The following is a 22,647-nucleotide window of genomic DNA, read 5'->3' as shown; positions in this document are numbered from 1 at the left end:
GAGACAGAGGAATTAAAGGCCAAAACTGAGGTCGGTTTTCTCACTCATACTAGGATGAGCAGAACTTCACTTTGTAAGCACTACTTCTGAGATGAGTCCTTTGGAAGTGTTGTTCAATCAACCGCCGTGACAGCTTGGCACAGAAAATGAAATAAAACTCTGTTTACAAACGGATGTACTTGCACCACCACAGTTCTTACAGGTCACAAAAAGGTGGTAAGAGAGACTAAAAAGGTCCAGTAAACTCAGCAATGAGATTTTAGGCTTCTTGGGGATGGGATCTATCAACAGAAACTTTAAGTAAAATAGTCTCATAACTTTGAATTTCGATCAAGAAAATAGAAGTCTGAGAAAAAAAAGCCCTCCACTGATTAGGAGATACTAAGTCTCACCTGTGGAATTTCTCCTCAGGATGGCTGGGGCATGGAGAAGAAAGGAAGTGAAAGAAGTCAGAGCAGGGTACAGCAGTGCCTTTCACGTTGCCAATGCACCAAAGGGACCTGACCACGGTACTTTACCAAGCAAGGAAATGTTCTCAAATTCTACTTATGCTTCAGATTCACTGGATTGAGACCAACGATGAATACACAGCACATGCCACCATCCACTGTGGCGTTCTGGCACAGGGCAGCACCCAATCAACAACAGCACCACTCTTCCTTTCAAAAAGCCCCAGAAAGAGTGCTCTGTGTTCTCATGTGACAAGACAGCTTTTTACAACTCAGATCACTACAGGGTGTTGAACCCTGACAATATTCCTACCGAAGGTTCGCTTGCATTTTCTTAGATCTCAACAGGTACATATATTATCTAAGTTAAAATAAAAACATCCTCATTACATTCATTTTGGCATCATGAGTCACTTATCTTGCTGAAACAAAACTATCTTCTCACCTCCACATTGAGTAAGTGCTATTAACTTTTTCAGTATCCCACCTACTGCTATTTTCTTCTGTGCAAGTGAGCAACATAGAAGCATCTCAGAATATGCTTCACGCTTTAGCTTTCGGTGAGAAGAGAAAGCCACGGAAAGTGTTCAGGACATACTATGCATGCTCCTGCAAACAGAAATAGTTTCTGGCCTTCTATATTAATCTCATGAAAAAACAAACCCCAAAACTACTGGCACTCAAACAGAGATTGATTTGCTATGAAGTGGGACAAGTCCCTCATGTCTCCTTTCCTGTCCTTTTAACTCAGTCTAACAAAATTGTCTTTTTGGCTCTTTACTATTTTTACTACTTTCTAAACACTGCCCTGACTTGGGGAACCTGACTGAAGGTATGAAGTTAAGGCAGAGGTGATTTTTGGTCTTCTCAGGATATGGTAGAAACCTGCTAGTCTAAAATTTCTGCTCTAAATGCGAGAGCCCCAGCACTCGTTCAGACACATACACACACAGATGTTACAGAAAGCACCTTGGGCTCTCCAGGCTGCCCTGGCACAGAGGAACAGGGCCATATAAAATAGAAGACTCCCTTCAAGTCAAGGCTGGAGAGCTGGGAACACCAAATACTGGAGCTGGGCTGCGAGCCACATCATGACCAAGATCAGGAGAGGGAGAGCAAAGTGAGTTGGCCCAGAGCAGGGTGAGGAAGAGGAGGAAGTGCTTTCCCACATTTCATCCTACACATCCTACTCCACCCTAGTTGGAGTGTGGTGCCTGGACAGAGGTTGTCATTCAGTGACTGAAGTCTCCCACAGGGATCTTTCGCAGGTCCCTGGCATGCTGCGTGAGCTGATCCCAAATTGGGGAGGGGAGGAGTAGCCTGTGTCCTCCTACAGAGGAACTTCCGCATAGAGATGTGCCTCTAAAGCATAGCAACTCCAGAAACAGTCAAGTACCTGCATGCTTAAAAACATACAAACCCTTCCCTTCTCAAAAGCCACGCTTCTCTTTCCTTCATACCCATGCTATAACTGCAATATAACATTACCACAGCTGTTGACAATATTTCATCTCTCTCCTAAATGCTTCATAAAAAAAAAAATCCAAGATGTAGCAACCAAATATGTGCAATGCCATACAGAACTTAGTAATTTTCCCACAGTTTTGAATCATCTGGTGTAGTGTTAGGCATGCTGGTCCATCCTGATGACAATTGAGATTTTTCCTCAGGACACAAAGTACCTACTAACAATACCTAGAGTCCCACTTTCCCACCCCTACGAATTAAAGCACCATTATGAATATGCTGTGCAAATAAGCCCTCTGCAATTCCACGGAAAAAAGAAGTTGCACACCTAAAGCTTGGTAGATAGTCGGAACTGCAGCAGAGACATAAAAGACATAAAAGCAGCTATTTCCATGTTAAACTATTTGTAATTTCTACGGCATAACTGGTCATTTTCTTTTTGAAAAGCCTTTGCTTCTCAGTGCTGGTGTAAACCCTAAATTTGAGACATGGGGAAAGAATTTCTGTGCTTCTATAGTAACCATTATAGAAAGGGTTTCTGCCTCCATCTCTCCTTTGGACCACACTTCAGCTTGAATTTAACCTTTCTTCACTATACAAAATAGCTGATGTGCATGTAAGTGAATGAAATTAGAGGGGAAAGTATGTTTTTGCTTGGAAACATGCCATTACAACAGTGTTGGAAAAGGAAGTACATAAACTGAATAGACTGTCCTTTTGTGTTTACTGAGATACTTCACAAATATAGGACAGGTGTATTATCCTTTTTAATGCATAAACTAGGCCAGAAAACTGCTTTCACAAACACCAAAATCACTTTATTGATCTTTCACAGTATGTATCTAGATTTCTAGATGGACTCTAAACTACAGGGGTCCATTAATAAAACAGATATCTTTAAACATATCAAATTATCTGAACAGCAAATGTTAACAAAATAAGCTACTATTCATGTGTGCTACATCCTTCAGGAGCAGAAAAGCTACTTACAAGTTATCTCCAAGGAACATTTCAGTAATACTTCTCTGAATTTTTAGCTAAGCTATTTCTTTCCTTCACATATTATTTTTGAAACTTTTATAAAGTTTCCTAAACTCATGTTAATTAGGTTCTAATCCAATTCACCAGATGTGGGCAGTCATCAGCAGTACTCGTCACATTAAGGACTTGCAATTCAAAAAAATACCAAAGTGGCTCGAGTTCCTCCTTGGCAAGGGAGCGCTCTTCAGTATTTTCCTCTAACAAAAATATCAACCAAGGGCTGAAGTAAGCATCACAGGTTACATTTTTACCTTATACCAGGTTTCTCTTCTCAACAGCTTTTGTATCATTTACCATGTATTTATGTTTGTGTCTAAATACAACATCAAAAGCGTGAACTACTTTCAGCTGCAACAGCAGTATTTTACATCTTACCAGTTTATTCAACAATATTTCTCTTTAGAGGGGATTTTACAGAGCCAGAGGCAAATAGAAAAGCAGTTTTAAAAGTGAGATGGTTAAGACTCATACTGCATTTAGGAAATACCCATGCAGCAGGGACGATAACTGGCAACTATGACATTACATTTAAACACTGGTATCCATTACTTAGTGATTAGTGTCTTTCTGGAATTCTGTCCCTTTTAAGTTTTGTTCTTTTGCCTTCAGAATAGCTAGGATTTGCTACTACACGGTATGCCTCAAACCCCCTGCGACAAGCTCTACTGACACAGTCATATTTTTCCCACTTGCATTTTCACATCGTTTGAATGCATGCATTGTCAGCTTCCTCTGCCTCCACCTCTCCGACATTATGTGCAGCACCCATTTGTTTCAGATTATAAAAAGCACTAGTGGATTCTGAAGTCACTAAAAAGAAGTAGCTGGCATATGGCATCTGTGGGAAATTTGATCCAGTAAGTGAAATGAGTCTCAGCTTTAGAAGTGATAAATAGGAAAGAAGTTTCGAATATTATTACTATAGGACAGGTTGGATTTTCCTTTTAAAGTTATACAGAAGAACTGTAGCCACTGCCCTTGCACAAAACTACAAGAAACCTGTTGGGTTTTTTTGGGTTGGGTTTTTTGGGGGGGTTTGTGTGGGGTTTTTTTTAGGAACAAGGCCCTGGTTTCAAATATAGGAGACCTTCCTACACAAAACAGAGGTGCTGGCACATGATACGTGGGTAGAAGGATTGTTCTGGGTACTTCCCCAGGAATGCGTGCACCCAAGAGGTGAAATAGCAGGATATGAGAGAAAAGAAGGAAAAAACCCCAAATAATACACAAAGCTCAGAGGAAGAGGGAAGCACCAAAACAGCAGGCTCAGAAGGCATAGTGGGCATGGTGACACCATGTTTGTGACAGAGGAAAATGCAAAAAGCATAGCTTTCTGAGCAGACGGGGAGCGCAAATGCACCTTTACGTGGGGATTCAGACTACCACATTGATCGCTATTTCTGAACGACTGAAGGGGACTTGAGATGGTGAGCAAAGAAATGGCTTCAGTTCAGATGCAGGAGGCAGCAGAGCTCTGTCAGTCTCCATCCACCCCCACGCGAGTGGGAAAGCAGCGCCTGGACTTCTGCAAGCAGGCAGGGTCCTACCAAACCCATAGTGGGTTTCACCCCACAACTGGATGACTCCAGGGACCCAAAACGGAGCCTCTCCCATGCAAGCAACAACTACCAGTAGTTGTCTTCTTGTTCAAGGTCTTCCTCCCCTGATGCTTGTCGCCTGTCACGGCCGCGAGCTTCGCTTTCTTTGTCTCCCTCCTGAATAACTCCTCCTGCTTTCAGCCTGTGCTTAATCCTCCAGGAAACCTCACTCTCCCGAGAAGAAGAGTGCTTCTGTACATAATCTCCAGACAGCAGCTGTGACTCCGGCACCCAGAAAAGGGATCATTGTGCAGAACCATGGTATCAGGGATGAACTTCCCCTCTTCCCCCCGCCCCCCCCCCGCCACCATTTATTTAAGGGCTGCTGGAAGGGCGCTGTTAGTTTATGCGCACACATTGCCAGCAGTGATTTTTGCCAGCAGCTGTGGGGTGCTTGTCCCTTCGCCCTCGTTGCAGGCTACCCTCAGAATCTGTACAACCATCTACTTTATTATTTTTTATTTTGCATTTTAAAGGATTGAACTTCCCACCTGCCAACAAAAGGAGCACTTGTTTTTTGCATTTGGTCCTCAAGGCTACGGCAGTATTACTGAAAAGTCATTTTGTCCATTTTTAATATCCAGAAATATAGAACAGCTGTGCTTTCTGGTAGTCCTTTTTCTATAAGAACAGCTCAGAGACAATACTAAATTCAAGGCTACTAAGGCTCGGATCTGAACTGCCTGGAAAAAAAAGCCTTTTTTTTTTTTTCCTTTTCTTTTTCTTTTTTTACACTTTATACTCGTTCTCAAGACAGACTACCCTACCAGCACCAGTCAGTAAAGCAACAAGTGTTATTTTAAGGCAGAAGAATTTGAACAACGTAATCCTTCACGGCAGGCTTATCAGCCTTTTAGCACACTCAGCTTTTATTATTCTGACACGAGATAAACTTACGTAACAGCACAGAACGTACTAATTTATGGGATAACAACATGGATGCCGAGTTCAGAACACTGTACTTTTGTTTCGGACTGTGGATATTTCCCATACTCCTAAGGAAGGCAATATGCTGCGCAAACACTTTTAAAAGCATCCAAGTGGAATTCAATATATTGAAAGAAGCTGAAGTACTTTGGAGTGATTAACAAACACGCTTCAGCTGAATGGCACAAAAGGATAATTAAGGACTAAACCCACAGAGATACTGAGACAACTAAAATGTCTCCAATTTCTGCTGCAATTGATCAGAAAAGCCCACTTGCCCCATTGACAATATACTGGTGGATATAAAAGTGGTTCCAGATCACTGCAAGTAACTGCAAACCTTCCCATCTTCTAACACAAATCCTCACTTTTGGAGGATTTAAGTGCTCCTGTTTGGAGACAGTGAGGATATATGTAGCCATGAAGCCAAACAATACCCCTTCTCTGCCTCCTTCCTTGGCTAACATTTCTCCTTCATGTGCAGAAGAGTGCTGGAAGCCATCCATGTAGGAGTTGGCCTCTGGCAGAGTAAGAGTCAGAGCAAAAATGGTATTAGAAAGACAGAGCTGTCTGAAATGGCAAAAATGCCAGGGGGAAAAAATTGCTGGGAATTCTTAGTTTTCCAAACTTAGCCTGTTCGACCTGTCCTTCATCACAGAAATACAAAACACCTCAAGGACAAAGAAATGCCTTTTGTCCTCTAGCTCACTAAAAGTTTCTCAGACTCTGCCTAGACAATCCAAGGCATCATCTCTCCACTGAAACAATGCAACTCTGGTGAAAGGTAAATGGTCACCATTCATCTTACCAAAATGGATCACAGCAAAACTATTTTCTGTGCTCTGGTCCTTCCCAACATCTCTTATTCGCTCCTGGAACTATTGTTGATATCAAGGTCCTCAAGCAGAAAAGAAAAACAGCCAAAAAGCACTCACAGTACTTTCTCAAAAGCTGAGACAGATTTCCAGAAGGGATTTTATACTGAGCTACTATCTGCTCACCTTTAAAACACACCTTCCCTTCACTCCTTGGAGAGAATTATACTTAAAAGAGGTACATGCACGTACACATTCCTGCTAGCTGTGGCACATATCTTCAGGATTTGTGGACCTGGGGATTAAAGACACTTTGCTACCAAGGGTTGGAGAAAAGCTCCCAGCTTACTCCAGACAGGGGGGACTCTTCCCACCCATGCCTGCTTCCCTTCTCTCCTGAAAGAGAAGCACTTGCTTATGCACTATCTGCCATGCTAGCGCTGCATACACAGGCTGCTCTGAGTAGCCAAGCGTTTGTACAGCAATTCAGCCCGGCTACAGATGAGGTGCCTCCAACCAGTCAACAGGCTGATGACCCCATCTCACAGCGACAAAACGCTGCAGGCAGCAACAGGCCATGAATATTGATATATTGCTATATCTCTTCATGTATCATCAGTGAGCATCAGTGCTACTTCAGGTGGTTGGCACCAGGGCTACTTTCCTCATCAAGTACTTCACAGTGAGTAAGCAGCTCTGAGGCAGAGCCATAATCACTGCAGATGCTGTTTGCCTGTCTTCACCGTGTCTACACAAGTGAACATATGGCCTTCTAGCACAAGGCCAGCTTATACAGTCATTAATTAGATATAATTTCAACCTGTTCAATGCATCTGATACAAAAATCTGTCCTCTGGCAGGAATGCTCTTGTGCTGTGGAAACTCTCTCTCTTTGTGAATCATCTCATCTGATGAGGAAAAGTTAATTCCTTTGCCCGTGACCAGATAAATTTCTGTTTATTGCAAAGGCAGGTGTAGCAGTGTACACACGCCCAAACTTGCCAGTGGGTTTCTTCTCACTTTTCTCTGGTGAGCAAGTTGTCTCACTACGAGTGGAAGAAGGGCGCTCCCCTCTTTCCCTCCAGCATGCAATACCTCAGATACTCTCCAAAAGCACCATCACAGTCCATAGCAAGGCATTACGATGCCAGCAATTCAAGTATGCTGCCAGGCTCAGAGAGCTACTCACCGAACTCAAGGAAAGCTTCTGGAAGTAATCATCTCACATATAGCCATGTTATGCAGAAGTTTGCAATATAGCACCATTTGCAGAAAAGCATAGCAAACTCATGGAGCTTGTGAGAATTTCCTAATATCAGATGAGGTGCAAACTGCCAGTTTGTAAGGAGAAAGACCTGACCTACAGGCACAGCCTGGAGTTAGTGGGGGACAAGACCTTCCATGCGAAATGTGAGGAATTTTCAGAAAAGCAAAGCAGGTATTTTACAGAAAGGAGTGAGGATTTAACAGCAACAAGAAAAGGCATTCAAGTGATAGCATCCAATTCAATTACTCTTCTTTGATGGTACTGACCTATTCCTGAATTCCTATAAAAGAACTTTTTAGCTTCTCTTAGTAGCTCTTGAGCAGATACCAGTTACAGAACAAAAAGATCCCCAACAATAGTTGCCCTTCAAAATACAGTGATGGGTAAAGGTACTTTTCTGTGGAAACAGATGGGCAACAGATCTTTTCCTTTAGAAGCTAGCTGGTTCACTGTCTTCCCCTTGAACCCTATAATGTTTGCATATGCTTATTTTTAGCTGAGCAAATAAACTTACTGGAAAATGCACTGAACCCCTCTTTCATGTGAACCCTGTCAGCTTTACTGAATTGTTTTGCTAGAGATACAAGCCTCTCACAGAGGTGAGTAGTTACGACTTACATATATCTACTGATTATTACAAGAGGAAACTAATTCTAACTTCTTTGTTGTGTTTCATTGCAATGGATTATTTTTTAAGACTGACTTCCAGTGTTTTAAACATCTATGGTATATGAATAATGTTGTGCTTTAGTAGTATATTCATCCTTTCTCAATTCCCAGTTTCCAATTGATTAGTATTTACTTAGTAGTCACTATTTTAGTATAATTCCTCACTTCCTTCTGAAGGTAGGAATTGCTGCCAGCTGATCACTGTTGCCAAGCATAGGTATTTTCCGCATGCCTCTCTCCAGATGAGGTACCTTCAAGCAGGAACAAGGCCACACTCAGTGGTCTATATACAATCCAGGATTCCCTATAATTATTTATTTTTATGTCCATGGACTGTATCAAGACCTCTACAAACTGAGGAGCTCAAGGTTTGTTTGATATCTGTGCCATCTCTATTCCTTTCTCAAAAGTTGCAAAGTGTGATGACAACGAGCTAGTAATGAAGAATCACTGAACATGGTTGATAGTCAGATGGAAGGCTCTAGAGAAAGATTTGGCACCTGTAGATCTCATTCTGCCCTAATACGCTGGAGACGAATCACTGAACTGGCCCAACAACTGGTCATAAGTGCTATAGTAGGTCAGGGTGTCACAAGAGAGGTAGGAGGACAAGACTGAGTGCAACATCAGAAGATAACTTTCTTATTGGTATTTAATTGGAGGTAATACATACCACATAGAGACTTGCCAAGCTAGACAGAGTCTGGTACTCCCAAAACCTACAGGACGTGTGCTTAAATAGTACTGCAGAGAGTGAAGAAAATTAAGATAAAAGATTCAGAGTACAAGAGATTTCAGTTTCCCTCTCAACATTTGCATGGTCTACATTTTGCATCTCAAACCACACACACCTGCCATAAGCAGAGCAGACCTCCTAAGAGGTCAGGTTTGGGAAAAGGGTAACACCCAAGTCTGCATGAGGTCAGCACCCATTTGGGTGTAAAGGATGATGACATTCAGCTCTGACACCTGTGAAAGGGCACTAAGCCCCAAACTGGCCCAGTCTAAGCAAAGAGAAGAAAGGCTTGCTGGACAACAGGAATATAAAAGTAGGCACATTTCCCATCTCTAACCCTGGTGAGTTCAGCCGAAGCTACTCTCAAACAGTGATGCATACAGCTTCAAACAAGTCAGAACTGTCAACAGAAAATATTACATGATTTAGTAAGCTACTTCTAAAAGTTTCCTGAAGAATTGAACCTAACTGCACCTAAAAGCCTCCAAGATCTAGTCTTGCCCTTTCTTCTCCACGGGGCACTGATCTACATTTTTGTTCTGTATTTTCTTTCGTTTCCTCTGATGCCCAAACAAATGCTCTGCTAGAACAGATTATAATGTGCATCATCCATTCCTGTGGTGAAAAGACTATGAAGCAAGCCCACATTTCCTTCCACTGCCAAAACCACTTAGACATTTTGGCAACGTAGGATACATTCTTTATGTTAACTGGCAGCTACTGTCTGACAGCTGTTCAGCAGCCTATCTGAAAAAAACCTGATGGCCTCACTCCAGTTCCTGACAGACTTATTCCAGATCACAAAGCTTCCAGATTATTATAGCCTGCAAGACTTCACCCAGTGAGTCCTGGATCATCTCTCTATCATCTACCTTTGCTACAAAGCTATACCATTTCTTCCAGAGAAAGACAGCTAATCTGATGTCTTTAAAGACTTGGCCAGATGGGGAACCTACCAAATTTACACCTTCGTTCTTTCCTAAATGAATCATCAGCATAATAAAGAGTATTACTTATTAGCAGCATGCATTTTATTTTCCAACTTCCAGACATCAAATCTTGTTATGCCACTGCCTTATGAACCAATCTCTGTCCACTGTCAGAAGTGTTTTCTTACATAGAGATTGACCTGGCAACATCTTAACCTTCTCGTGGATCAAAGCAAAAACTCACGCCCTCACAGCTTTTCTAGACTTCTTGCAACTCTTGTGAATCAAACTCTCTCACACAGTACTGAATCTTCATCACTCCTGTAATCAGGCATCAGCTGTGTTCCTTACGGAGTACACTACACTGAGAGCTCATGTTCTGTTATCCATCACAAACTATATGTGCCTCTCAAACTGCATCTCTTGGATTGTGACCTACATTTGGTTTCTAGATACAATCTCTTTTTCAACTCTTTCATTACTTTATCTTCATCAATATTCTATCTTCATCACATATGGATGGTTGAATTAATTAAAAAAAGAGATTATTTTTCTCCCCATCCACCCCTCCCAAAAAAACCCATCTACTTGAAGCCCACCGGAATCCATTTTATGTCATGTATAATTTACTCACAATAGCATTTTTATTTACAGTTTAAATGGTGCTACCAAGATCTTCTTATGCATTTTTTTGCTTTTATTGGTTAATAAGAATGTAACAGTCACCCTTAATTAGACTTGTTGGACTATGCAGCCCAGGTACAACAGGGACAGCTAGCATTAAATGAATTACTTTTCCACTTCTAGGGGTGATGGGAGGCAGGAAAAAAATCCAGGTATTGCTTTTTGAGTTACAGCTACAAAGATTTTAATCTCAGCTCAGCAGTGTGACAGTTTTAAATGGATTCTGCAACTTTGCACAGTATAGAAGATACATCTCAACACTACTGGGCTGAGTTCTTCCCAGAAAAAAAATGATTCTTCAGAAGTATCTGATAACAAGAGACTTTGTCTTTCAGTGACCATTGCCTAGTACTCTTCCTCAAGTCACCGGCCACTTTAAAAAATAAATGTAAGGTCACCAATATGCAGAATGTGACAAGAAACCAAATTCTCTTACCCATCTCCTTCCAGCCTGGACCACATGCCTAATTGATTTAGAATTTTTGACACTGATGGCCCAGAATTTCTCCAGACCCGCAACAGGATAGCACTCACACATCCACGTTAAAAACTAAGACATCTGAATTAATGATTTACTTCAGAATAGCAAGAAAGGAAACATCTAGACTAGAGAGCACAACGTTTTCTGGAAACCATATTTATTTTCTGCCAAAACATTTAAAGTTAGTTAATGCCAAGGAATTTTCCCCTTCTGACCTGATGGGTTGGGAAGCATCTACAATACTATGTGTTTTTGCTCATCTTGAATCTCTCTGGCAACAGGCAATCAATATCCTCTCCAACAACCATAAAGTAAATCAAAAGGCTTAAAAAGGATTAGAACTGGATATCCCTGTTACTTTATGTGTTTAGTTTAAGCCATGTGAAAATTTAACATTCAAACATGTTTTGAAACAAGTACTCACTTGGAAATTCCAAGTCCTGGAGTTCGGCTGGGAGGAGACAGGTGTTTGAAATTGCTGCTATTTGTTTTTTTCAGCATTCAGGGACTAGTCCTATGAGACTGGATTCTTCTAAACTGGTCCTGGCAAATGGTTTATACTAGGGAAAGTAAAGCTATACAATACTTTAAACTTACTATTTCTGTTCACCAACACATTTTTATGCACATAATGAAAATCACTCCTGGGCATACTTCTTCACAGCTACTTACAATATGACAATCTTCAGGCAGTTGCCAAGGAATAACGTACACGCACTCCCCTCCATTTCATGGCTGGAGGAGAACATGCTGAACGTGTGGCAGCTTGCTGCGCTGGCCTCCTCACCTTGAGTTGCTCACCAACTAGTTGCTGCTGTAGATTTCTGACCTCTACCAAGACCATCCCCTCTCCATTTCTTTGTGGTTGTCAGCAATCATACAGAAAATACGACTATATAGTAGAACGACAAACTCATGCGATACCATAGATATTGCACATACAATGAAGATGAATTTCACAAAATCACAGAATAATTTCAGTTGGGAGGGGTTCCTGGTGGTTTCTAGTCTAATGCCCTGGCCAAAGCAGGGTCAGTTACAGCAGATTACTCATGGCTTTGTCCAGTTCCATATTGAGTATCACCAAGGATGGGGTGTCCACAGCCTCCCTGGGCAACCTCTTCCAGTGCATAACCACCCTCACAAGGGAGGGGGAAAAAAAAAAAAAAAGAAAGAAAAAAAAGATTTCCTTGAATCTCATCGGAAAGTCCCCTGTTCCAACTTGAGGACATGGTTTCTCATCCTAACACCATGCACCTACAAGGTGAGCCTGGCTTCTTCTCCAAACCTTTCCATTAGGATATGAAAGACTATCCACCATGGAAGAAAAAAAAAGTATACTCACTTTTTTCCGTCCATTTAAAACATTTTAGCCAAACACAAAACTGATACAGTCTTCAAAGCATTTTGCAATCATCCAATGTTTATGAAAGAACTGAAAATATTTGCAGAAAAATACACTTTGAGAGGATGCTTCAGAAAGAGCCCCGTTAAAGACCTTATTCTGTGCATTCACAGATTTCAAAAGAAAACTGACTACTCAGTATTAAAGAAAAAGCAGAGAAGAGGGAGAAAAATTTCCTTTGTTAGTGCCAAAATCTTCAACTCTTTCAAAAAAAGGGAAATCACATCCTGTGGTTCTAAAAGCTGCTGCAAGAATCAACACGGTATTTTTTCCTCCAGGAAGAAGAAAGTTAGTTTCCCATCAGGCGATCACGGCTAAAACAATTCATCCACATTGTGATTAAATGAAACTTTTAAAATGTACTCAAAAGCTACATTCATTCCTGTAAGGAAGAATGACCTCCCACATAATGAACTCCGAGGCTGGCAGCCAGCTTACAGAGGTTTTATAATGACTGGTTTTGGCTTCAGAGTAACTGGTAGCTTCATTTTGCATGTAGCATAGCAGATTTGGGGGCCTGCTGAGACACTGAAGAACCAGACTCAAAAGTCTGCAACTGAGGCTGGAAAATGTTATTTTTGTATTTAAGTAATATACTATACACATCAAATTTAGCTTTTATTTTGATTTTGTATCTTCAGATAAGCACTGGAACTGGATTATTGCAGACAATCTTAAATGCTGTATTTTAGTTTTTAAATAAGTATGACATGAGAAGAAAGCTCCTTACATACTAAAGAACACGAGTTGGATCAAGGGACAGACGACACTCCTGAATGCAGTTTGCCTACCAAAATCCTAATCCATGTAAGAGCCAAAAGCCACCCCACCTGCACCTGGAGCAAAAGGTTACCTGTGAAGGAAAGCTGAGGAAAAGCAAAGTGACAGACAACAGAACCAAAGGGTTGCGCAGAATGGATCTGCTATGCAAGGCGCACAGCGGGGTCCCCCTGCACCCCACCACTGTGCACCTCTACTCCCAGCACTGCCTCACTGCTGGTAACACAACAAATTGAACAACACTGAAAGATGTGTTTCTGCTGTACATGGCTAATGGCTGCAGTTGGTCCATCCTGGCCTAGACAAAGCAGTGGGACAACTTTTAGTTAGTACCTAACTGGATTTCAGTACTTTGAGCCAGCAGTGAGGCTCTGCAGAAGATGGCTGTTGCATATAGATGGGCAGGCAGGCTGGGACCCAGAAACACCATCACGCCGTGTGACGAGAACCTCGGCGCTAAGCTTTTTCAAATCTCAGGTGACGACTTCTGCACACTCCAGACCCAGTTGCAGAAAACTGGCCAAGGAAAACTTCTTGAGAGCCTCTCTTCCACAACCTGCTGGGCACGTGAAAAGAAGGCAACGGATGCGGTGACAGTCACTTACATACTCAAGAACACACACCTGCACGTGAGAGCACGGTCCACATCTGGAGGTCTGCATCCATGCCCTCCTGCTCACCGACGTTTTAGAAGAACACAGTCGTCATCAGTGCATGATGCCAGGTACCCAATCTCAAAAACCCACATTCATAGGACACATGTAAACTCTCTTCTGCATCCCTCCCCGACTTTGGCACCACACAGCTCAGGACTAGGAAAAGGGACTGAGGTTGCCCAGAGCTCCAGACTTAAACAGAAGAAAACCGCTTTGGTTCCTCTGCATAAAGATGGGGTCCTACAAGTTTTCTGAATTTAATTGAGAAGGGATTTTCATATTTGTAAATTCAACCTTAGGTAGCTGAAGACTCTTCAGTTGTGGGGTTTGGCCTGAAGTTACTGTACCTTACAATAATACTGTCCCTGCTGCTACAGCACCAGCCTTTTTTTCACATTCAATGTATCGGACACATTATTGCTGCATTAAATCAAAATAGAACATACAGAGCTCAGACGTGTGCCTGCAAATACAATTAAATGTTAAGAGTCCAATAACCATCCTGTAGATGGATGCACAATTGGCGAAGTTGGGAAAGCAGTTTGCTAGAGTAAGATCTCTTTGAACCAAACCTCTGTTCCTTTGGGGTCAACATCAAATCAACAATCCTATTCCAGAGACTCTTCTAAAAAAAATAATCTTAAATATCAAGAGCATTCCATTCACTCAAAAAAGAATCTAAACAAAAAAAGCTTTGTTTATATTCCTATACTCAATGCCTAATTTTGTGGGACTACTGGCTAGAACAATATAGCCAAGCTGAGAACCTAACAAGAGTAAGCTGGGAAGGGGGAAAGACTGGAGGAATGCATACTGACCCATACAGTTTTCATACATTTTTCTCCAGCACATGTTATTGTCAGAGGCATGATGGTAGCCCAGGAAGACATGCTCAAATTAGATCCTCTCTAGCTAGTGCAGTTATTAACCACAAGCCAAGTCACAAGGAAAGAGATGCAAGAACAAGCTGTACAAATTCAAGTACATGTGCATTTCATTCGAAACGAAGGGCAAAACACAATTTCACTGCAGCCCCCATGAAACCAAATCTAGTTTGACGAGTCTGACTTGACACCCCTTAGTCTTGCGTGCATTTTCTCCACAGCCATATCCAGCAACAGGGATTGGCACAGCCCATCAGGCATGCTGTCCTTCCCTCCACTGGCCTATATCTGCATCTGCGTTACTAGTAAGAGAGCACAGTAATAGAGATAAGCCAAATACAGGACATTTTGCTTCCTCTGTAATTTAAATCTACTTTTGGGCTGCAGCAGCAAGCATATGTTAAACACATAAGCATTGTAAAAGTCCTAAGACTTAGGCACCATGAACTCAAGGGAAGAATGGGATTCTGCACTACCACAAAGTACAGTATGCAATTACAATTACAAATATTTTATGCGGAAGATTTATTGGCAAACCTCCACAGGGCCTGTAATCCCTAGCACGATTTCCTGTTCTCTTATTAAAGGACGATAACCTTTTGGCAATTGTTTTTTATAAGACAACAGTAATTGCTTATGATAAAGAGCTTAATTAGAGGAAGATAAAGTATTTAATTGAAGAAAATGACAGCAAAATACATTCTGTGTAATTCTCAATTTTTGTAATACTAGATAAATGAAGAAAAAAAAAAAGTCTTATAGTTTAAAAGAGCAAAAGAAAATATCTGACAAAACATAGGCTGGGGATTGGAAAACACTTTCCAGCCAGCTGCAGATAGCTGGACAACAGCGTATACATATTTGACTTTCCCTTGGGTCGTTTGTGGGTTTCTTGTTGGACATGCAAGTAACTGTGATATACACAGACTCCTAATGAAATGTTGCAATGGAGTCCTTTGTTACTGTGTGACTGGGATACTGCATGACCATATGCTTCATTTCACCCAGAAAAGAAGCCTGAGGAATTTTAATCAAACGCAAAGCAATATCCAGCATGGCCAAAAGTAATTTAAGACATCTTGTCTTAGACAAATGCCATCCTAAAAAGGTAGCAGTTTCTAGCCTTGCTCAAAAGAACCTCCGAACCCCACAACATGTGATAAACTGAGAGACATAGAAATATGAGGATTAGGAAGCATGAAGGCAAGGATAGGCAGCAACTGCTCCGTGCCTGAAGGTGTTCAGAGTTGCCACAGCAACATGAGATAGGCTGGAGGAGGCAGGAAGCAGCAAGGAGATATCTAGGACTGCATTGCTCACACCCTTCCCATCCTGCAGCTCGTACACATCATTACGTGTTGGCAGTTCCGAGACATCTAAACTGCAGAGGAAAGACCACCAGGAAATATGCAGACAGACGAAAAAAAAATCCACCAGATAAGTGGGCTTTGCACTGGCTTGACTTTTGCAAATACCAGCTCCTGGATCGATTTCAACATACTTCTGCCCAGCAAAAGCAAAACACAGGCTTAAGAAACAGGGCACTAAACAGCACACCTCAGCCAGCAGTTAAGCGTGGATCCCAGCTTTGTGTCAGGTTGAGCTTCTCCTACCAAACCACACCAGTTTGCACAAAGGTGCTGTCAGCAGCACACTTGCACGGAGCACCCTGGAAGGTGAGAAGTAGCACTGGAGCAACACCCCAAGCTCTCCCTCAACAAGGAAGACCGAGACGGATGCTTTGAATGTAAACATATATCAGGCAGCCAGCAAAGCAACAGAATACAAACAAGTCACACCTCACCATGCTCTAGCCTGCCCTGAATTGCATGCAGACAGCAAATGCTAACGAAGCGCTTAGGGCTCAATGCCTTTCAGGTAGCAGCAACTGCTGCTCCAGGGTAGCGAAACAGAGCAAAGCTGATCCATGTTTGGAAGCAGAAGCCCTAAGATTAAACAAAAACAAACAAAAGGAACCACATTGTTCATTTGGCCGCAGGGAAAATTTTAAGAAGAAAAATTCCCTTCAAAACATGAAGGGAAAGTCAGGAACAGCAAAAGGTTAACTCGTCTCAGAACAGGAGATGACGCATAAGAGCTCCCCACAGTCGCTGACTACCTGCAGGGCTGGCAAAGAGTGTGATGCCAGCCTGACATGCGAAAGCACCAAACTTCAGGGAAGTGAAGTCAAAATTATGCACCTGAGATCTGCTTTTCATTATTTAGATCCTGAACTGGCAAGGTGCGAAAGCACAAGAACAGACCTTAGAGAGTTTGGACACTTAGGTCAAGTGTGTGCACGGGCCTCATCAGCAATGTAATTTATGTGGTAGTTTATGCAATACTTAGTCACAAATAGAAATACCACCACGTTCACTATTCATCACTTAGCTGGTGGACCAGAAAATGAATCTTAGGCACACCTAGAGGTAACAGAAGATGCAGACTAATATCCCTTTCTGGATGCCACTAAGAAGCCCTGAAGGGCTCATCACCCCATGTCTCAGCAGGAGGGGTGCTGCTCCCCCAGGTCCGCGAGTGCAAACCCCGCGGGAGCCAGCAGCTCTCAGACGACCAGCTGAGCAGAGTAACAAACATCCGGGCGCTGGTACGTGACCTGTGTGCAGGGTCTACGTCTGCCTCTGCCCAAAGGGAATAAGCATTTCATGGAAGCAGTTTATCCAGATGTAAAACTAGTTTGTAAAGCCAAAGAGAACCAGGAAATGTATCTTTTTGCTTGGCTTGGCCTCAGAGCCTAATGTGAGACACTCATGGCAAACCTGGGCTCGTGCCAGCAGCAGTTCGAACGCAGAGCTTTTCTCTCCTTTCCACAGCAACCGGCTTGAGAGGTTTGCATTCATGATCCTAAGCAAGCACAGATACAAGAAAAAGAACAAGGAAACGAACCTTTAGGACAGTTACGGAAGGTGGCAGAAAGAACTGGCATCGCATCCTTCCTCCTGCATGGAGTCAACAGGTCTCTGAGAAAATGAACTGGTAATGTCAGGCAACATGCAAGCCTGGAGACAACATGCATTTTGAGCACACGTACAGAAACACTTACAAAGGACCAAATCCAAGCCCTGCTGCAGCCCAGGTGAGTCCTGTAAGGCTACTAACAGATAATTTTGCACACTTGTGAATAACTTCAAGCTCTAGCAAGATTTTGATCTACAACAAATAGAAGAAATCCTGCTCATCTCTGTGTGAAGTTTATCAGTAAGGGCAGGCAGTCATATAAAGGATGATATTGCGTATATGTCCAGCTAATTTTCATTCAGCTGCTTTCTTCTAAGTATATTTTGTGTTCATTGGAAACCCTCCAGGGAACAGGTCATAGATAAGCACTGTTACTAGAAACCACAAGAACAAGGTACTTCTGAAATAGAGGATAAACATTTCAAGGCCTTGCTTTAGCATATGGGCATACGCATGTACACACACATAGAGAAATGATTTGTTTAAGGACTAATCAGAAGCGGTAAATAATATCTATGCAGCACTCAGCTGTACTGAGCACTTTCCCATCGCCCTCTTCTGCTCTCCTCCAGTCGAGGATCTGTTCAGAGCAAGTCACTGACAGGGATCCCAGTTGAAAAAGCTCTCTCCTCTTTGTAGTGCATCCTTAAGCACTGCCCTTGAATCACGCTCGCTAAAACGCTTTGCCAGCTCAGACGCGTACCAGCCAGCACAGAACAGCAACATCCTCAGCCTGCATGTGGCATGCGGCACATCAGCTGGGTAATGTATGGCTCAAACGTGAAAAGCCAGTTGTGCAGAAATGACTGGCACCATCTCCTATACACCTGAAGAATTTGCAAGTTGGGCTCCTGCGAATGCACCTCCACCGACAGGAACTTTGAAAAAAAGCTACGGGAGGTTGCAGAGACAGTTTCACAAGACCCCACTTGCCTAATTGAAAACAGAAGCCTATTTTTCTTAGCAACTGCCATCTCATGAGACTTGCTGCTTTCTGAAATACAAAGCTTGTGTGCAGGGAAATATGAGGTCTGTCATATGACCTTCATGTCTTTCATAATCATTTGGGGGGAAAAAATGCATCAGCCCTTGGCGCATCAGGTGTCCTTTTTCTGACTAAAATGTGACGTCTGTATTGTTTTCTTTTAAAAACTGAAAATCATCATCTTTCCGAGCAACTAGTGGCATAATAATTTTTTTTCAGTGTCCTTGTCTCTTGTATCTTAAGTGTCTACAGAGGTAAAGCAATGGCAGGTAAGTCTATGGAAGTATTAAATCCATTGCTATCCCCAACCCAAAACAGTTGACTTCATTTATACTTGCACAGAGCTTGGCTCTCCTCCTCAAAAACACTAAACTAGCATTTTAAATTAATACTAATTCCCACAACTTATACTGTGCTATTTGTCACAAGCACCACCAGATTTCCTTCTGAAACACTACCCTGCAAACTGCAAGTGGTTGAGTGAAGTATTTTACTTGCACACAGTCCAGTCTTAGATTAAAACTCAACGGCCACGCTCCTCCACTGCTCATATACTGTGTGCTGAGGCAATGCCTATGATAAAATGGCCCATACTTCAGGCAAAGGGTGAATAAGATAGCCATAAATTTATACTATGTTCTAACTGTGCAATTTAAGATGGGTTCTTTATAAGCCTTCACTGAAGAAATAGACCATGGTTTTAAATACTGAAAAAACCTGAGAGATCTGCTTAAGAACATATTTTCCTTATTTTAAGGTCAGCTTTTAAACATCTGCATCTGATCAACATTTTATTTCCGTGGTACGATGCACAAAACACTAATGACAGATCCAGTTGCTATTTTAATTCACTTCGGGACTTTAAAATATGGCCCTATTTTGATACAATAATACATAGTCATGTTTGGTAGGAAAATCATTAGCAATGTTACAGGAGTATTTCCACAGCTCTAAAGCAAGCATCGAAGCTCTTCAAAGCAGGTAAAACATGTAATACACTGGGCTGTCCATCTTTACATAAGCAAATAATATTTTTCAGTAAGCTACCATACAACTTAACCACCGTCTGCCCTTAAGTTTAATCCTGTAGAGGACAAAACTCTTGAACTCCTTGATACCTGGATCAAACTTTTCACTTTGGCCACCATAAATCTATTGCCCTCATCATTGTAATCCCAGTCTTCTGCAGCAGACAGCAAGTACAGCTGCAGTCTTGCAAGTCCTCTGACTTACTTCGGGGGACGCTGGGACTCCCACAGACGGTGGGTAAGAGACGCCTCCACCTCAGATACTCTCAGCATCACTTGAGAAGACAAAACCACCCAGGAAGCAGATGAGTAGTCAGAGCGTGCACTGACACGGACCGGGAAGTTGGGCTGCCAAGAGGTCACTGAGTGTTACTTGCACTTGCTCTTGTCCCCACTGTTTGTTGCCCGTCCCCCCAAACCAAGTGATGCTGCATTAATAGCACAGCCTAGCCAGCACCAGCACGGGCTGCTGAGTTGAGAGTTAAACTTGCTCACAGGCAAACCGGGGTGTGAAAGGCCTTTACATCTGAGTGAGGTCTGTGTGCACACATCTATGGCATGACCAAAACGTCCTGCACTGGACATTTGCTTGTTGAAACCACAAGGAATACATGTCACTTGTTCATCAAGTTAAGAGAGGAGGAGGTGAGCTATCTTCACTTTCCTTACATTAACTTAGCACTTTTATAATGTAGCAAGTCAATACAGGACACAGAACATTACCATGTGCAAATGTGGCTCACACTGTTGAGTAATACCGCTATTTTAAACCCTGTGCTGCTAAGCAACACTGACAGTATGGTTAGAACATTTTGGAAATACCGAATGCTTCAGTTCTACCCACACACACACGTACAAAAGCTGCTCCCGCACTGTACATCCATCCAGAAGCTATTCAAAGATGGGGCTTCAGTTCTTATGGGGCTAGTTCTCCATGGCATTGCAAGGATGCTGGCCATATTTGTGCAGAAGCAGCCTCTTAAGAGATGAGCAAACCTGGCCCCTTGATTGTATTTAGGCATCCCAAGGGCACCGTTCCTGGAAAGGCTCGGCAGTCAGCTGCTTGTGTCGGACACTCGCAGCTAACAAATAAACAAAAAAACGTTCAGTCCCCTTAATTCAAGAACAACACGGGCTGGGATCACCTCCAAATACCGTGCTTATCTGAACTGTCCAAAAAAGGGCAGTTTATGTCCCTTCTATTAAGAGCCAGAAGGGTGTTTGTGACCAGCATTACAACCCAAAGAGTAATGGCTGGCTTCTACCACGAAAAATTTCCAATGCTTGCAGAGCAACAGGGACAGAAGAGAGCATGGGGAAAGCACAAAATTTAACGTCTTCGGAGGCAACCAGGATATGGGAGGACTTTGGTGAAACTGCACTTACTATATTGAGGAACACTTATTTTAATCCTTTCTATTTACCTACACTTCAGTAGGAGAAGATGTGAAACTGAGCTCGGAGGGTTCTAGCCGGTCTCACTGCGTGAAGGACTTTCACACTCCTCCCTTTACCAAGAGGCACAAAATGTCCTGGTGCCTATTAAGTCTGTTTCCTCTTGGATGGACTGTTTCACAAGGCTTGTCCGTGTTTCCACAGGCAGAAGCATACCTCTGAGATATGCCTGATTAAGAAACGCTGCCCAGTTTTGACAGAACATACCTCAAACTTTTCATAAGCTTACTCCTCTCATTGTTATGCTAATTTATTCAAGAGTACTTCATTTTGCTACAGACTTTAGCAAGGTTACAAATACTCATATGTCTCCAACTATTAATTTTATGGCACCTTTCACTTCATCGTATATTTACCCATCTATTAACTTACACGGATGATTTCATTGCTAATCATTCCTACTAACACCCTTTTAGACATTTGTGACTTCAATACTGAAGATGTAGGTGGCTGGAAAGACTTGTTTGTCTTCCTCCTCCCTCCTGTGATCTAGAATTAAAATGATGTGACCAGGACAGCATGCCTCACACATCCTATACTTCATTGACAGATAGCACAGGTCTAGACCCAATTTCCACCCAAAAAAGCAAATCACTGAAGGATGGCAAGGCAAATATTTTCTTAAGTAGGCACACTACAGCATCCTGGGGAGAGACTGACATAAGATAGATGTAGAACCCAAATTTGGTATTATAAAGGTACCATTATGTAAGATGTATTAGGAAAAAAATGGTATTTATCTTCCGGTTGACTGATTTTTACTGGAATAGATCCTAATTTGGTAAGACAAGACCTATATTACTGTATGTTTATATTGTAGTTGAAAAAGGTCTTACTACCTGCAGGACTATCTCAGTGATCAAATGGTATGGAAAACAACATCATACAAGCACAGCAGCCTTCAGCCCGCAGTATTTAAAAGCCCTCCCCAGCTATCGAAAGGCAACTCTTTTCTCTCTTTTCATCACGACACACTGCAAAACAAGAGACTACAGCATGACTAATGAATCCCTGAATTCCCATCTGCCAACACAAGTCAGTCAGTGTTTCACCCGCTCGCCCCCAACTACTTAGCGCTCCGAAGCGTCTGTTGAGCTCTGCACCTGATCTGCCTCAAAATGTGATGGCTGAGAACCACAGCACACACCACGCAACCAAAATCTTCCTGGCAGGGCACCGGACACCTCTCAATTGCTTATGCTGTTAGTCAAAAGGGTATTTTTGATAGCTTTCTCTTCTTCTTTTGTTCCACTGCCAAGTTTCATTGGCTGTAAATCACAGGAAGACCACAAAAAAGAGTTCACTTTCATTTCCAAGTCCAGTACCAACGTTTACTTTCACAACTGCTGGAGTACGAGACAGGCACAGAACATTGCCTACTATGTAATTTAATTATTTGCTTGCAAATTTTC

The 22,647-nt window shown here is 42.3% G+C and overlaps 1 protein-coding gene across 5 annotated transcripts in view; it reads right to left on the bottom strand.

Annotated features, from left to right (window-relative positions):
* Window positions 1–22,647, bottom strand: part of GPM6B (glycoprotein M6B) — a 110,530-nt gene that overhangs the window by 46,590 nt on the left and 41,293 nt on the right. Inside the window, exon 1 of one of the 5 annotated variants that reach the window (XM_075776103.1) lies at window positions 11,488–11,503. The exons of the other annotated variants lie outside the window; for them this stretch is intronic. Coding sequence (XP_075632218.1) covers window position 11,488 — 1 coding nt within the window. The 5' untranslated portion in view covers window positions 11,489–11,503. Of the gene's footprint in view, window positions 1–11,487; window positions 11,504–22,647 lie in introns of those variants that run through there. 5 annotated transcript variants of the gene reach the window in all.

This window comes from Balearica regulorum, chromosome 1 (assembly GCF_011004875.1).
Source record: "Balearica regulorum gibbericeps isolate bBalReg1 chromosome 1, bBalReg1.pri, whole genome shotgun sequence".
Taxonomy (NCBI): domain Eukaryota; kingdom Metazoa; phylum Chordata; class Aves; order Gruiformes; family Gruidae; genus Balearica; species Balearica regulorum.
Note: the sequence above shows the minus strand (reverse complement) of the source record. Positions and strands in the feature narration are given on the sequence as shown.